Consider the following 17,815-nt stretch of genomic DNA (forward strand, 5'->3'; position numbering starts at 1 on the left):
TACAGCTGATTCACTTCATTGTACAGCAGAAACTAACACAACATGGTAAAGCAATTATACTCCAATTAAAAAAAAACTGGAAAAAAAATAAAGTCATGAATTCACCGCCTAAAAAAAAAGAGAAACATATTAGGCAATTACTGGCAAAGCCTAGGAGTGAAACAGCAAGGTTCTAAACTGAGGCAGTAGCCAGGGGTTTGGACATGTGACAAGGAGGCAAACGCTCCAGAGCTTGGTCCTGACCAGAAGCAGAGGTGCTTTGGGAGACAGCTGATGGAGATGAGCTCCTGACACTTGGATTTACAGGACTAGAGCTCAAGTGAGAAGTGGGCTGGGCACGGAGGTTGCCCATGGGTGGAAGGTAAAGCACAGAGTTGAGATCTCTCCCGGGGAGAAAGAAAAGAGGAGAACCCAAGGGCAGACTGGTAGGGGAGACCAGTGTTTCAGAGACAGGCAGAAGATCCTACAGCGGAGACAATTGGAAAGAGGAGGTTCAGGAGGGGAGTAGTGAGTTTCACAGAAGCCGAGGGAGGGAGGTGTTTTCCACAGGTCAGTGTCAAGGGCTACAGAGGGATTGAGAAAGAAAAGGACTGAAAACAGGCAACTCTGCCACCTTTTTCCATGGAATCAAGCCTTACTTTTATTTATTTATTTATCTATCTACCTATTTATTTATGTTGAAGTGCAGTTTTCAAGCAGGTGAATGAATAGCACTGTGGAATGGGATAATTTTTGAAGAACCTACATGAGACTTGGAGCAAATGAGAAGGGATATACATTTTTTAAAAACAAGTATTTTAAAAATTAACTGCAGACTTCTTGACTTATAATCCGGATAATCATTTAACAGGATGTGACTTACCAACAAGACAACGGTTGAATTCATACCATGGAATATTAGCCATTAAAAAGAATGGATTAGAGAGCTATGCCAGCTGACTTGAAGAGAACTCTGTGGGGTATTGAGTAAGAAAAGCAAGAAACATCAAGTGCCTGTAATATGATCCCAATATTGGCAAAGCAATGACAAAAATCTTATGATTTCTGATTGTGATTAGAGAACAAGGAAGAAAGTGTGGAAAGATACATGGCAGGGTATGGCTGTGTATATATTACATTTACCTGACATGGGAAGGGAGGGAGAAGGGTGCAGCAAGTAATAAAAGAAAACAGGATACTAAACACTATATAAGAAATGGCCATATTTATGCATTTATATAAAACTATGCATATATTAAAAAGAAATTATAAAAAAATGAACACACAAAAATGACTTAAATCAAATCTCGATTGAGTTGAGTGCTGAGTGGCCCTAATCTTGTGGCAGCGGGGGTGAGCCAGCAAGGGGGCCTGGCTGTCCTCCTGCAAGGACCAAGGACATCCACGGATGAAGTGACACTGTGAGGGCACCTGGGCCGTGTGCAGCCATCTGGGAGAAGGAAAATGGCGTTGAGGGTCTCATTTGAATTTTGGGCAGAGTGCAAGAACAGGGGAGAGTATTAACAGGAGGACTGAGATTTGAGAACTCATGGAACAGGAGATCAGAAGTCATTGTGGGCAAAGGGTTAGAACAGGGATAACAGAAGAATCTGTGAACGCAGGCGAGTACAAAGCCGGGTGTAGGTGTTAGAAGGACCAAGGCCCATGTGGACAGGTAACCCGGAGGCCCACAGAAGAGCCTTGAGGCCTGCCTCACGAGTAGGATGTGGCTACAAGTCTCCGAGTTACGGGCGAAGAGAAAACTGGAAACCAAAGAATGACATCAAGTACAGGAAAGTTCTTATCAACCAATGTACACACTTTTAATTGCAAAAAGTAAAAATTTTTGTTACATAAAACTTTAATTTACATACATTCTTTACAAGTTTGCAGGACATTAAGTTATGGTCAACATTCCACACTGAACACAGAGTAAGAGCTTAGACCATTTGGAGCACTCGTGGCGGAACAGGTGTCCCCCTTCCTCTGCTCACTGGGACCACCCAGGCCCACCACCCTGGTTCCCTGAAGACGAGCTGCAGCCGTCCTGGCTCCCGTCCCTGATGGCGGCGGGGAAGAGGCTGAGCACTGAGTTCCTGCTTCCCTTTGCCTCTCCAGTGTTCTCCCCCAGCCTAGGCGTCTGTTACTGACCTTTCCCCAGGAGGGAGGGGGAGGAAGAGACCACAGCCAGCACTTTTCTGAGGGTGAAACTATGGAGAGAAGTTTGGAGGGAAAGTCGCCTATGAGGCTGGGGCTTCTCTGGGAATGCCACAGGTCTGTCAGTTTCCGTCACCAATTTTCATAGGTTAAGTGCGAGTTTGTTCCTTGACAGGCTGGAAGTGCTCTGAGGGGCTGAAGTTTGAAGGGTGGGACACTGCTGACCTCACCTACCCCACAGAGCTGTTGTTAGGAATAATGAGGACAATTATGCCTGGCACAAAGCAGATGTCCCAACACTCCAATTTCTGTCTGAAACTCTAAATTGGTTTCCCTCCTCAGCACGGGTGCTTGCAGCTGTGGCTCACTCTTGGATTGATGTGGGCTGACTGACAGATTTCAGCTGCATGAAGACAGGAGGAATGGCCTGTGGGCAGCCCCACCATGTCTGGACAGTTCCAGGCCTCCACTTGCAGTTAACATTTCTTCTCTCTACTATTCTGAAGAGGGCTGGACATTTCACAGTCTCCAGAGAGGGAGAAATAACAGATTTATAGCTCTAATGCTTAAATTACGCAGGACAGGGAAACCAGACACTAGAGGACCTGGACCATAGACGAGCTGGCTGGAAGGTTTCTCACCAAGGCCAGCACTTAAAGCCACGTTGCGCCCGGTGGGTGGACTCGGATGTGGTGCACAAGGGAGACCGCCCGTCCATCTTCTCTGAGATGCTTTTGCAGAAGAAGCTGCTGGAGATATGGGGAGGCTGATGGCGACACAGCACGTTCCCAGAGCCTCCCATTTTTCATTTGTGACAGGGCTCTCTCCATAAGCGCCTGACCTTCATAGCCTCCTGGCTCAGATATGCGTCTGCTCTGGACCCAATATACGCAGGTCCAAACGTGGAGAGGCTCTCAAACCAAAATGCTATTTTAAAGCACATCTCTGGCACTCCCGTCCTTCAACCAATTTTAGTGGGTGAAAAAGTTTAAAAATGAAAGTTAATGAGTGTGGAACTTGTAACTCAGGAGAGTTTTTCTTCCATCGATAGGAGAACTCAAAAGCCTAAGAGATTCTTGTTTAATAATTGATTCTCAAAAGGTAGACAAGAGCGTCTTTCTCCTTGCAACCAGACTTCACTTTCCCCTACGACCTGGCCTTCTGCTGGACAAGGATTAGATGAGAAGCAAACATCTGCTTTGAGGTTTTGAATTTTCACAATGGAAGGCACTGGTTAATGAGCAAAATATCATCTAGACTGTACTAAAATGATTGAGGCCATCACCTGCAGCTGAGGAACTATTTTGTTTTAAAATAATTGTTCCTACGCTGAGGTGTATGCTGGGTTTTGGAAGAAGGGAATAGAAAACCGAGAACTCAAAAACAAGTGATGTAAACTCCAAGGGGACCCACAACCGGAATTGGGCAGAGTCCTTCTTCTGGTCACACATCTGGAAACTTGTGGTGATGGGAAGATGGCTGGACATGGTTGTGTTCCAGCCACATTCACTCTTAAAAGAGCTTTCAGATGGGGAGGGAAAAAGTGAAAGGCTTTTTACAAAAGTCATCTGTTAGATTCTCTCCATTTCTGGCTAAAACAGTTTTGAAAACAAACCCTGAAGAGTTCCCGGCTTGCTGACCCTGCCCCTAGGTTCTCCTACCTGGCTGGGCACACCTGAGTCAATTAAACCCACAGCTTCATTCCTGGGCACCATACTTGCTGTAGCAGGAAAATAATGTGGAACCATTATTGGTGGAACCAGCCATCTACAGGACAGTCCTCAGCCCCAGGACTGTCCTGTTTCTTTACTTGTAAAATGAGGATCTAATACCTGCTTTACAGGACTGACAAAAGATCAGAGATCATGTATATCGAGACACTTTTTTTTTAATTAATTAATTAATTATTTTTTTTGGCTGTGTTGGGTCTTTGTTGCTGCACGCGGGCTGTCTCTAGTTGTAGCGAGCAGGGGCTACTTTTCTCTGTGGTGCATGGGCTTCTCATTGCGGTGGCTTCTCCTTGTTGCGGAGCACGGGCTCTAGGCGCGCAGGCTCAGTAGTTGTGGCGCACGGGCTCAGTAGTTGTGGTGCATGGGCTTAGCTGCTCTGCGGCATGTGGAATCTTCCCAGACCAGGGCTTGAACCCATGTCGCCTGCATTGGCAGGCGGATTCTAAACCACTGTGCCACCAGGGAAGCCCCTCGAGACACTCAAGCTGGAATGGACTGGACAAATGTTACTATTTCTTTCTCTCAGAAAATGACCCCAAATTTGTCCACTTCATAGACGTTTTGTATTTTGCCAAAGAGGCAGATTCTGTTTTCATAAACCAGTTATTTCACTCTCTCCTTTCCTTGAAAAATTGAGAGTGGCGAGAGGATAAGTTCTACCTCTCTTCATAAGCCAGAACAGGTGTAGAGTCTGTTCAACACCTGACTCCTGGGGACCTCAGGACACCTGGATATAATACTTCAAACTGGTGTCAAAGCAGCCTTTCTCCCCTGAGAGCTGAAATCTGGGGACACGAGCCTCTGCTCTGGGAGTTGACAAGAAAGGGAACCTAACCCATGCGCGGAGGTCACCGCCATGTGACCTCTTACTAAACAACTCAAATTCACGAGAGCAAGTCCCTCTGTTTAAAGCAAGCTCTGCGGTTTTGCTCTTACTGTGGTGGTAGAGATGGGGAGTTATGTGGTCCCACCAGCCCCCCGACCCTGTTTCCTCATCTTTATGACCCTTTTCCCACACCGGGAAACGTGGAGGGACTTTTGCTGCTTCAATGGAGGAGCTGAGAGCTAGGTGAGCAGGGGAGATCCTGCGGCACCCTCACACAAAGACTTGGATAACTAGAAAGGAATTGGCCGGCAACCCATTGATCATTGACTGGTCAGTGGTAGATTCTGCTTTTCAGAATTACCTTGAGAAAAAGGTGAATTACTTCTCAGTATCCAGTAATTAAAAGTGGAAAACCTCTTTGGAGAACTTCTCCCCTAACATAAATCTATATTCAATTCTGAACTGGACAGATTTTTAAATGATTTTAAAAAGTCTCTACTTATCTGCTGCCATACCATTCTTTGTTGAACTGTAGACAGCTCAGGGGACCTCCCAGAGGATGACTCAGAACACCAACACATACAAGGGTTTTTCAGTTTTGAGCTGAGGAAGGTATTTTATGAACATTTAAGGTGTAAAGGGCTGGAGTAAAATGGGGAAGGAACACAGGGTAATTCATAAAAACAGAAATTTCCATCAACAAAACAGTTACTTTGCTCCTAAGGAACCCTGTCTTTTGTTAACCCAGAGGACCTAATTTAAGAAAAACGCTGAGAGGCCTCTGAAGAACTTGTTTATGTATAAACCTTCCCCTTATGCAGTAGGGGTAAGGACACTGGAAAGGCTCAAAAAACTTGCACAAAGCTGGCCTCCAAATGATCTCTCTGATCTAAAACCTCTTAAATTGTAACTGCTTAGCAGCATGACTTTCATATGGACACAAAGTTTTGTTTTTCCTGTATCAATTCACACAAGGCCTGATTCTTTTAAGGAAAAATTCCCTCAGGTACAATTCATCCTAGTTTCACTCAAGACCGTGGAGGAAGCTCTGAGCTTTTCCACCCTGGACTCTGCGAACCCTCCATGTCCTTTACAAGCCCACACATAGGCCACTCAAGCACCTGACGATCCTCACTGCTGCTCGTGAGATGTGTAGAGAAAGAGGGCCTGGGGACAAGGTGCAGGGGTGCCTGCAAGGATGAAGACCCCATAAGGAGTCACACCCACCCTCTTCCCTCACCACTGTCTGCCTCTGGTCTGTAACTCGACACAGACACCTCCAGTATCTGTTTGATTTCTGCAGTTCAGAACCAGGGCTGCAGTGTGGTTTGCTTTTTCTTCAACTTGGCAATGGCATTTTCAGAAGCCAGATTTTTAAGAGTCGATAAAGGAATAATAAAGGGAAAAAGGAAACAAGAAAAGAGTGTCCTTCTTTACACACTTAAGACACACTAAAAGCACTTGGGGAAAACAATGAGCATAGTGAATCATCCAATCAAAAGAACATGATTTGGGCTTCCCTGGTGGCGCAGTGGTTGAGAGTCCGCCTGCCGATGCAGGGGACACGGGTTCGTGCCCCGGTCCGGGAAGATCCCACATGCCGCGGAGTGGCTGGGCCTGTGAGCCATGGCTGCTGAGCCTGCGCGTCCGGAGCCTGTGCTCTGCAATGGGAGAGGCCACAACAGTGAGAGGCCCGTGTACCGCAAAAAAAAAAAAAAAAAAAGAACATGATTTTATAATTTCACAAAAAATAAAAACACCTCACCTTGGCTCCCAGTACAGAGAGAGAAATCATTTCAAGACAGAGGGTCACACAGTCGTACGCCCAGCTGGCCAAGACTCTGGGTCTGGAGTTCCTTCCCCAACCACATTACAACATCAGCTTGACACGTCTGTAAAACATCTTTCCTGCAGAAAGTTGGACCCTAAAGATCAAACCCGGGGAGGCACCCTCTCCCGCTCCGAAGACATTTGGTAAAAGCAACATAGTTGACAAGAGCAGTGCTGCCTCAGCAGTAAAGGGCGCTGGCCCATCCAAGGGAGGGAGACCAGGAGCTCAACTTCTGAGAAGCCATCCAGATAGGCAAGGGAGAAGGGGAGGGAGGGGAGAGGCATAAGAACTGATAGAATGGAGACAAGAATTACCTTAGGAATTACCATTTCAATTACAATCAGACTCCGACCTGGCATTGGCATCGCTGATACTCCAAGAGCCATGGACACTGGGAAAGAAGTGCACTTCTTGAGTGCAGTTTGAGGTTATTTGATCCTTTTTCACCGGTTCTAGATTCCATTCTGCTTGGGAAACTGCAATGACTTCTTTAATCATCCATGGCTTTCCAAAAAAAGTACAGGGTGGTGTGACCAGGAAGAGAGGACAGGCAGGCCCACCTGGTAGAGGATGGCTCTAAAGTCAGGACCTGGTGACTGCCCTCTCGTGGCCAGGGAGCCAGCAGAGGGGATCATGTCATGCAAGTGAGGGAAGGTATCGACCGTGCTCCCTGCCTGAAGGGCAGCCTCAAGGCTTTGGTGCCAAAAGGCCTGGAAGAGGCCAGTCTCTCACAGATGGGTATTGGCAAGGTCCTGGCCAAGCAACTGGGCTGGAAGAGTTGGGAGGGCTGGGCTCTGGCCTTTGCTTCCAGCACACAACTGGCTCACACACGCATGCACAGGGCAGGCAACTAAGCAACCAACCCCTGTAAAGTGGTTTCATCGTTTTTTGTTTTTATTTTCCCCCTTTCGATCCGGTCTTCAGCTCTCAAACCTGTTCCTTTAGTTCTGTTTCCTACAGTTCTGAGAGGGCGGTTCCATCACAAATGACCAAAGGCTGGACCCCTCTGGCTATAATGTAGACCTTCCAGTGGGTGGCGCCAGCATAGCCTTGAAGGGAGACACGAACAAGGAAAGCATGTGAATGTCAGGCCTACCCGTGGGCACGAGCAAGGCAGGCCCACCAGAGCTGCCCTCAGATTCACCTACAGACTCAGAGGCAATGCTTGCTCTGGAGGTCTTTTAGCTCTTCCTGGCATAAGTATCCCCAGTTATTATCAGTCCTCTCTGTAACCTGACAGCCAATGGGAGCCACTATGAACCAAAGTGCTTCATCACCAGCCCTCACCTGGGTAATTGTGAATCACCATTCAGCAGGTTTACAAAAGCAGGATGCTCTAGATAAGGCTGATATGGGACATCAATTCTCAGGTCTCATTTTTCTCAGCAAGAAGACAGAACGGGTTCTGAGGGGCGCCAGGACCCCCTATCCAATTCTCCTGAGGTTATACATAATATGGTCTCATTACAGAACTTCCAGATTAACCCAAACCAGTATTTCCTAAATTGTATTCTGCAGACAGTAGCATCCCATAAAATAGTCCAAGGAAAAAGGGTTCCCTGGTCAAGTAAGTTTGAAAAACACTGGATTTCTCCAAGGCTTCTCAGAGCCTTTTGTACACTAATGTATACTATGTTTCAACAAGACAGGCATTTCCCAAAGTCAATGACTCAAGAGCCCTATTTGCCAAGGGTCTTTCCAAGGGGCTCCTGTTTGCCCCCTAGGGTCATGAGTGATCCGAAGAATCGATTAGGAAACACTGACCTATATCATTTGAGCGACAGGAATAGGCTAGGAAGGTAAAGTTACACAATTTTAACACTTCAATAACTTCCTGATGGAAACATTTCTAGAGAATGATATATACCACCCATCTTTAAACTGACAGCGCTGAACGGATGTGCCCTCTACTTGGTGACTCCAGAAAGGTTACTACGAGCCGTGACTGTACCATCATGGCAGGTGTGTGGGCTCACCAGCATCAACCTCTGATGCCCGACTGACACCCACGTCATTCTTGAAAACGCCGCCCGTCACAGGTTTTCTGGTGATCCCCTTCCCCTCCGCTTTCACAGGATAATGCTTATTTTGTCAAAAAACACAGAACCTGCTTCTCACAGTGCTATTCTTAAGGGTCTCTTAGGTGCAGGAGCTGCCACCTGTCCTACAGCCACTAAATTAGTCTCCTCCACTGTCAGGGTCTGCTTTCTTGCCCTCATTTTTCACTGTGGCAGCTGCGGCCACTGCTTCTATTTCTGCCGCTGCTTCAAGTGTCCACTGTCCTCCTCTGCCCTCCCCACCTCCACTCTTCTCCTGACTTGCCCGCTTCCCCTTGCTCTGGTCGGTCTCCATTAGTTCTCGACGTTCCTGTCATGTGCTGGCCTTCATGGACACTGCCGACCACAGGGCCCTTTCCCCTCTGGTCAGCAGTCTGCTGGTCACAGCACAACAAGCAACAGGCTCTGGATTTTAAGCTGTTCTGGACCAGCCGTAGCAGCCTTTGTGGCGCAAAGCTTCTTGGATCACACCACTCACCCATCTTTTTTTCTTTTTCCCTAATTCTATAATTGGCATTCTGGATGCTTGTGGGAGCCGAAAACATGGAATTTGGATAACTCAAGTGTTTCTGTAGTTGTCTGAACTGTCAGGCATTTGTAGAACATAAGACAGAAACTTTTTCAAGCACAACTACACACTCCAAACCCAGAATGCCATACAGACTTGTGCAGCGTCACTCCACTAAAGGAAGACGGTTTTGGAATAATTTCCACATAAGAATCCTCTTTTCCGCAGTAATGCTCAAGTGCCAGACCAGCTGTGCTCCATTATCGGTTAATGCTTAATTTGTGCATTATTTTTATTTTTAAATGGAAATAAAAGTTATGTAACTTGGTTGGGTTAAAGTTTGGCAGTTCGCAGTCTGCATCCAACCTCCAAATAAGATGAGAGGTTTCTAGGGATTGGGGTCTTCCAAATAGATAAAATTAAAAGAAATCAACTGGAAAACCAGTCTGGGCTCTGCCAGGAACTCCAGGGCTCCCCTAGGTTTTGTGAGGCAAGAAAAACAAGGAGGATGATGGTGATGCTTGCTGATTTATGTGCTTCTGCCAAGGAAATTCCACTGTCAAACTGACAGCTACTGACAGCAGTTGATTCAAGGCTGTGTCTTTGGAACGGATTTTTAGAATATCAGGTACAGAACAAGTCACATTGGGAAATCATGGAGCCAAGGGTGAGTGATGACTGTGAGGCTGTGACCTGGCTGTGGGACACACACGGGAGGCAGTATTTCCTTGGATGGCTGCTGCCCTTACATCCTGCCTGCATCATTTTATTAGCAAAATAGCACAGAAATTTTTTATTTCTATTAGCAAAATAGGCACAGAAAGGCTTTCCTCAAATCTGAACTGTACCTCATCTGGCCTGACTCAGTGAAAGGAGTCACTTAACACTGATGCTTTGCCTAACTGATGGTGGGGCCTTGAGGTGGTCACCTCTCCTCTCTGGATCTCAGTCTCCTTATCCGTAAAATAAAGGATCACTCTAAATACTCCCCATAATAATTCTTTCTAAATTGAAATCTCTAAAGCCAATGGAGGGAATTCCCTGGCAGTCCAGTGGTTAGGACTCCATGCTCTCACTGCTGAGGAACTGGGTTCGATCCCTGGTCGGGGAACTAAAATCCCACAAGCCACGTGGTGTGGCCAAAAAAATAAATAAATAAAGCCAATGGACACATACATTCTAAATGTGCATACAAGACATTTCTCTCTGCTACATTTTCTCACTACATCTAAGCATAAATATTGACGTTTTTAATAAAAGAATGCTATTTTGACTCTACTTAATGAATCTTTGTGAAGGCAATATTTAATTTTTAGAATGTTTTTTGAGTTAAAAAGTAAAAACACCCTCCAGTGACCTTGCCCGCCGGAGGCTCCACCTACCAATATCCCCTGGCTCTAGTGGCATCGCCATGGACTGGCAATGTCTTCGGCACTGGAAGGGAGGGATGAGTTGCAACATGGCCTCGCCGCTGCCAATGGTAAACAGGTCATGCATCCTATGCATCTGGAGGAAAAGACATGGGGGAAGAAAAGGAAGGAAAGGAAAACAAAATAAAACCCCTGAGCACGGGACAGTAATACACAAAAACTCTTACACATATGGCTCTGAGCTTCCTCGCAGCCTAAGCAAAGAGGAAAACAGTACCAAGAACACAATTCACAGTTACGTCCAAAAGACAAAAACAAACTAGTTCCTCCTAAGTATGGCATCTCCTGGTACTGAGACCAGGGTAAGATTTCTTCTATGGTTTTTCCTAAAGAGACATCGTGTAGTTTTGTGGGCAGCATCCTCAATGACAGCCCTGTAGCAGAAACGGCACGAGCTTCATAATTCACAACTATTTCTAGCCACAGTTTCAAAGTAGGTCAAAGGCAAAGTACCTAATTGTATTTTAACAAAAGTCTAGCAGAGGCCAACACGTGGTGATCTAAATAGGCAATCTTCTGAGGGTCTGGTTTGACCCAGATAGATAGTTTGCATATCCTTCGGACAACGGTCCATGGAACATTATCACTTACTGTTAGGCTTTTGACAGCAGCAAGTTCAAGTTTATACTTTTTGGCAAGACTCAAGTGAGCAGATACATGTTGCTACTGATTAAAAACTAATGACAGTAAGATCAGCCTCTGATTTTGAAAGCTAAGGAGATAACAGGATATACACCTACACAGGTAACTACTGCACTCCTGAGGGCATAATACTGCTACCAACAGGCATTAGGTGCAACCTGCTGTGCACCAGGTAGAGCTGTGAACCCTGGGGTTGGGGAGGGGCAGGGAGTAGAGATAAAGGGAGAGGTTGGTCTTGCTCAGGCTTCTCTTCCTGTCTAGATGGTGAGAGAAAACCCTAGCGTCTCCCGTTCCCTCCCCTCTTCCCCCTCCTCCCAGCCCCTGCCCTCTAGGGAAGCTCTTTATATGCCCTTATAAAGCAGGGGTAAGAAGTCTGACTCCCTGGGCCACATCCTGGTTTTTCCTTCACCGCTTGGGTCCTCTAGAGCCTTGGGATGTGGCCCTATCTTCTCCTGCTTCCCAACCCTGGTCTCTTGGTTGCTCCCACAGGCCCTGGCCATGATTCTGTGTCCATGGAAACGCTAGAGCCATTTCAACTGCTGCTATAGTGACAGAAGGAGGACTAGTGTCTTGAGCTGGCCTGTGACTAACTGGTAGTAACACTGGCAGAAGCCCTGACATATGCAGTCTTGAAAAAATCCCAGAAGACAAAAATAAGTGGATGTATCTCTGTTTCATATAGGCCTGAGGGGGGTGGGACCATGTTCCTCCACATTCAGGATGAGGAGGAACTGATAACGGGATGGAGTGGGCCAGCCCTAGGCAACACCGTGGGGTGGGTAAAGTGGGCCTTGGAGCCCCTCACCCCTTCCCCCAGGGCCTCTCAACAATCAGCCCCCACTGCTTATCTTCTATCCCAAGGCTTCCTCTTGAATTCTGGGCCCACAGACATGTGACTTTACCAGGGTCCAGGGCACAGGGATGTGGACCAAGGGAGGAGTAACAAGGCTGTGGAGGAAGGACAGCCTGGGCCAGGGTGGGGAACAGATGCTCTAAGAAATCAGACTCTCAGGATTTTTGACTATTTGGGCCACTCCCCTTCCCAAAACATCCTTGAGAACTGCAACAAGATGACTCTGACAGTCTGTGTAACTGTGTATTTAACCCTTTGGCTGGGCTCCTTGGTGTCCCTGTTAAGCAGACTGGTGAAATTAACTTAAGGTTCAAGTGGGAAAACCCAAGATAAAGATCAAGGCCCTCACCCAGAATTATATCATAATTATGAAGATGAAATCATACTAGGGCCCCGAGTTCTAGCCGAAAACAGCAGGATAAACTTCTTTAAAATCTGAGGCAACAGCCCAGCACCTCCACCCTACAGCTGGCAGACAGAAGTTCTTACTTCTAGATGGAAGGATTGTTTTTAAAGGCTTTGAAATTCCTTTAACACGATTCAGCAAATTGGAGCCAAACAATAGTGTCAGGAGGTTAAAGACACAACCCAGAGTTGGTAGGGTCACAGTTCAGCAAATTTAATTTTTTAATAAAGGAAAATTCATCCTTTTAATTATTCCAAACCAATCCAGGCTCAAAAACCTTCTTCAGGAATGAGACTCAAAAAAAGAGCAATTCAGAGAAAAGTAAACAGACACAAACACAGAACAGCTATGCCCAGTCCGCTGGCCCCAGAGACGGTAAATGTGGGCTCTGGGTACTTGGCCACGGACTGAGATGAGAACCACTACCACACACACTGGGCTGCCTGCCTCAGGCACAGGCTTGTCAGCCTTTTTATTCCCAAACCTCTCCATGCTCCCAAGCTTTTTGCTTTCCCGGTTCTCTATCTGAAGTTTCTCATTTGTTTTTTTCTGGGGAAAGCCAACCTGGGAGTGGAGGGTGAGGAGAGACCTCTTATTAACTTGCTGTGTCCTTGGGCAAATGACACTCTCTCTGGGGCTCAGTTTCCTTCTCTATAAAATGAGTAAGCTGGACTATTCATTTACATACTATTCATTCATAGTCTGCCTGCTTTCTACTTGGAGGTAGGGAAGTCAGACTAACGGGATGCTCAGGACCCTTCAAATTTTAGGATTTTACTTCCTTTAATATAGAAAAGTAACTTGCCCCCAGGTGTTAAGGGCAGGAAATACATCTGCAAGGTAACTAGACTTTCTGTAAGTGTGTCTTCAGTAAAAAGTCAGGTCTGTTGGCAAGCAGGAGGAGGAGAGAACTTTAGATTATGTGGCTGACCCCTCAATTCACCCCCTAAGTTGACACACAGGGAAGGCTTTATGACATCAGCCCAGGTACCAAATGAGAAAAATTCTAGAGCCAAGTCCTCTCAAAATTTCCTACCTTACTCCCCACAATAGGTTCTGGTTGAAGAAAGAAGCACTTTTTCAAGGAGGCTTCTTTTGGAAACGGCAGGTAGGTGAACACAGGAAAAAGCTCGCGTAAAAGGTGTGATCTGTTCAGAGGTCTTCTCCTGTAAAATGTGTAAAAGAGAAAAATGTAGTTAAACTGGGCAAGCCAGCCTAACTCCGTGACTAACAGAGAGCTCGGCAAGGGTGGGAAAACTGTGGGCGGTGGGTGAAGAGGGAAAAATGTCAGGACAATATCTGAAGTATTAGGTCCATGAAGAACAGTCATGCCAAATCAATTAATAGTAAAATGTACACACACACACAAACTCTACTGCCATGATTTGTCTGTGTGGGTGGGGTGTTTATAAAATCCAGCTAAAACAACATATAGAGGGAGAAAAGAAACACTCCATTCATCCTCTCTTGGCAAAGAGACTGAAGTAACAGCAGACAGGGCAAGATAGAAGAAGGGAGGAGGAGGAAGCAAAAGTCGTGAACCTTCTGAGGTGGAGCAGCATGAGGGAGGAAGCCTGTATCAGCTTGTTACACCGAGTATTTGATCATGTAAATAAACGGCATTTAAAGAAAGGCAGAAGCACAGAAATCATCCAACAAAAGGCCTGAAAAAGCAGTTTTAATTCTCTTTGGAATGGTTCTAGAAGTAAACTGGCCTTCCTTTTCTTCTAGAAAACAACTTCACCTGAAGAAACAGACCATGTCTTCTATAGGACACAGCAAGGAACAAGGAGATAGACCTGGGTCTCAATTCTGGCTGGGTGACCTTAAGCAAGGTACTTAACCTGATTCCCACTTTTCTGATCTGAAAAATGACAGTGATAATTCTTACTTCCCAGAGCTATTATGAGCATCACCAATGAGTAACAGATACTCAGTACCAAGGCACACAGCCTGGCTGCCAAGAAATAACTTTCCCTTTTATTCTTTGTGCTCTCTCTGCAGTCCTCAATGCTCAGGACCCACTCAGCATGAACACAAATGCTAAACACATACTTAGAAGTAAATTATGAGTCTATCAGGCAATCTCGGTGTCCACCACAGTGGTGCCCCTCTTGACACACCTCTTTGGACTCACCCACTTTCTCTCATCAAGTTTGCAACAGTGCACCCCTGAGTATCATTTGACTTGAAGAGTATATTGTAAAGTGCTTGCACAGTGCTGGGCATAGCAGCGTCTTGGCAGTAATTATCCATAGTACGGTTCTGACATTTGGTCTGCCCCCTCTCTGCACACATGCACGCTGAGCGGCCCTTTCCACACTCACCATGGGTAAGGAAACGGGAACCACCGTTCAGGAAAGCAGCGCCACCACTTGGTGAAAACCCCTTCGGTGAAGCCTTCTGCAACCTCAGGGTACTGGCACAAAAAGCGCTGAAGCCCCTCAGATGACAGGGGTTGTCCGGTCTTGGCAAGGCAGAAAACAAAAGTGCAACAAGACAACACGGAATTACTAATCACGAATGTCACAGCGCTTGATGTTTCCTAGCCATGAAATGGGTAATCGATCAGTGGGAGAATCTGCCTTCTTGCTCACCTTGATCACCAGAGGATGGAGTCTCTCAAATTTCCTTGGGGTGTCTTCCAGGAGCATCACCTTGAGGGGTAATTTCTGGGCACAGCCGGTGCAGTTGGCAGGGATGGGGTCCGACTCATTCTGCTCACACTCATTGGTCCACCAGGGGTCAAAGTCTGAGAGAGGATGAGATATGGAGAAAGCAGATAGAGCTGGTAAATCTAGTCGCCACAGCAATGGAAGCAGAAAGACATAAGAATAATTTTAAAAGCTAACAGTGTTATCACTGTGACCTCTGAAAAGGTACATATCAAAAAAAAGGTACATATCAAATACATTAACCCCAGAGAAGGGAACAGAGGGCTTAGGGGCCAGAGGTGGAAAGGAGAGGTACTTTTCTCTGTATACTCTTCTAGGCTTTGTGGAAAATATTTTTTAACACATACAAGTATCTCCTAAGTCAAATCAACAACTGAAGTCGAACAGTTTGAGGAGCTATATTTGGAGACATGGGGTTGGAGATGCAGTTCTTCCACCGTTTTCTAACCTGCAACCCATAGGTCTGACCCGGCTACAGCACATGGGGGAGGGGCAGGCAGGAAGGGTGGTCCCATCGTCAGTGATGAGCCCCTCTGCATGCATGTCTTCTCTGACACCCTAGGCCCTGGGTTCACAAGTACAAGTGGAGGCCAGGACGGCTCTGGGAAGGAAAACTGAGAAAAGGGCACAGACAGTAGGGATGGAAAGGAGAGACAGGACTTTTCAGGGGCCCATCTTTGGAGTAGTGAACTGCATCTGCCCGTTAAGCACTCTGTCCGAGCTCAGGGTGGGTAGGGGCTACTAATCATGGTTTCTAGCCCCAAGGACTGCAGGTTGGTCAGAACTAGAAGAATGCCCCACCCAGACCCTGATGTGACAGCTTGCTGGCTCCCCACACCTTTCTCTGGTCCTTCTGTGAGGGGTTGGCTCTGTTTCTATGCAGCTCTTCTCAATTTCTCTGTGTTCCTTCCCTCTGAGACTATTCTGTTCATATTATTATTACATTATTTCTTGTTTGCTTTCTGTTCCATTCTGGGTTTCACCTGTGTTCTCTGAGATAGATGTTTCTTTCCTTTTTTTTTTAAGATGAATTTTCCCCCAATATTTTATTATGAAAGATTTCCAGAATACAGTAAAGTTGAAAGAATTTTGCAGTAGATATCAGTATATCCACTACCTAGGTTCTACCATTAACATTTTACTATGCTAGTTTTACCATATATCACTGCTACTTTATTGCTTACAGAAGGGATTTAGAGAGACAAGTAGTAGCTTTCTAACCAACAACTTCCTGTTCTGAGTCACACATAAAAGTTAAAGTATAGTAGACAGTACTGTATTGGTCAAGAAAGAGTTGTAACTGTTCACATGTGTTTCAAACAAGTGGGGCTTTTCAAATACCTCAACTAACAAATCACCATCTCCCTTTAGTTCATTTAAATGTTCATATTTTTACTCATTTGATTAGTAGTAAAAGAACTGAGATATTTAATGTTAAATTGCTTTATATTAAATCATTACATATAATTGAGTTTGTGATTGACTTTATTCACAACTAATTCTAAGGGACCAGATACAACGTAACCATATACCACTTTAATTTTAGTATTTGAAGCATACATGCTGGGAAGCTAATGTAACATAGCAGGTCTTTTGAGTGGCCATTGTTGACTGCCCAGAATCCCAACATCTCAGTTTTCTTGAATCTGCTATAGTTAACAGAGAACATTTCATGTAAAAAAAATATGCTAGAGAATTGAGATAGATGTTTCTGATAAACTCTAATTTGAATCCAAAATGTTTCACCACATGGTTTCTGATTAAAACCCAATGGAAACCCAATCAGGAGAGAGCCTACAACAAAAGACGACAGACAACCAAATGTGGCCGAAACCAAGTCAGTTCTTTAAACCAATAAACACATGTGGAAACCGACTCTTAACCACAAAACATTTTCTGTAGTCAGCAGAAGGCAGCAGTCGTGCAGTATAAGAAATCCTCATCGGGGGGAGGGCTGTGTTTGTTCTCAGCACGTCTCCTGAGCATCCTCCGTCTCCTGCAGACAGAACCTGTGTTTCCCTGAGGCAGTTGCCACCCACTCTTCTCATCCAGGGGACTACGCACACCTTGGCACACACAGTGTTCACCATGAGCCTCCAGGGGCAGCAGAAAGCCCTTTCGTGGAACTTGTTTCAGTGGCACACTGAGGCTGCAGTATGCTTTTTTTTTCCAGTGGCATACTCAGGCTGCAATTAAAGTGTTTTTTTCCCCTTCTGGAATATTTTCAAATGTTCCTTATTAGAGGTCAAATATGATGAATTCTTGCCAAAATACAAGAACTCTGGGTAATGGACATACAATGAGGCATAAATAATCATAACAACATGTTACAATTATACAGCATTTCCATTTCCAAAGTACTTGTGAGGGAGGGGGTAGGAAGCGGAAAGAAAACTAACGTGCTCAGCGCCAAGCCCAATACGAGTCATTTCTGCAGGTAATATATCGTTTACTCTTTACCACATAATTACTGAGGAGGCACTGCTATTCTCATTTTACAGATGAGCAGACTGAGACTGAGAGGCAAGAGGAATTACCGAGGCACCTGGGTGCAGTGGGAAGAGCACAGGGGATGCGGTGGGGCGGGTTTAGAGGAGAGAGGCTGCTGAGGAAGACCGTGATGAGGACTTCTAGGGCTTCCTTCTAGGAAGGTTATTCTGGATTGTGACTAGGGTGTCCTGGAAGAGAGAGGCTGGGAAGAGGAAGACCCGGTTATACTTT

At 45.8% G+C, this 17,815-nt stretch overlaps 1 protein-coding gene across 6 annotated transcripts in view; it reads right to left on the reverse strand.

Moving 5' to 3' along the window:
* Nucleotides 1-1,777: 1,777 nt before the first annotated feature.
* The window catches only part of C10H6orf89 (chromosome 10 C6orf89 homolog), a 33,365-nt gene continuing 17,327 nt past the window's right edge, over nucleotides 1,778-17,815 (reverse strand). For 5 of the 6 annotated variants that reach the window (XM_019949899.3, XM_033864347.2, XM_019949898.3 and 2 more), the window contains 5 exons: nucleotides 15,017-15,171; nucleotides 14,747-14,886; nucleotides 13,456-13,585; nucleotides 10,471-10,594; nucleotides 7,396-7,572 (listed from right to left, as the gene is read on the reverse strand). In XM_019949899.3, coding sequence (XP_019805458.1) covers nucleotides 7,478-7,572; nucleotides 10,471-10,594; nucleotides 13,456-13,585; nucleotides 14,747-14,886; nucleotides 15,017-15,171 — 644 coding nt within the window. In that variant the 3' untranslated portion in view covers nucleotides 7,396-7,477. Of the gene's footprint in view, nucleotides 6,354-6,457; nucleotides 7,573-10,470; nucleotides 10,595-13,455; nucleotides 13,586-14,746; nucleotides 14,887-15,016; nucleotides 15,172-17,815 lie in introns of those variants that run through there. The other variant, XR_012334475.1, reaches the window with a different exon arrangement.

The sequence above is a fragment of the Tursiops truncatus genome, chromosome 10, assembly GCF_011762595.2.
Source record: "Tursiops truncatus isolate mTurTru1 chromosome 10, mTurTru1.mat.Y, whole genome shotgun sequence".
In the NCBI taxonomy this organism is placed as follows: Eukaryota; Metazoa; Chordata; class Mammalia; order Artiodactyla; family Delphinidae; genus Tursiops; species Tursiops truncatus.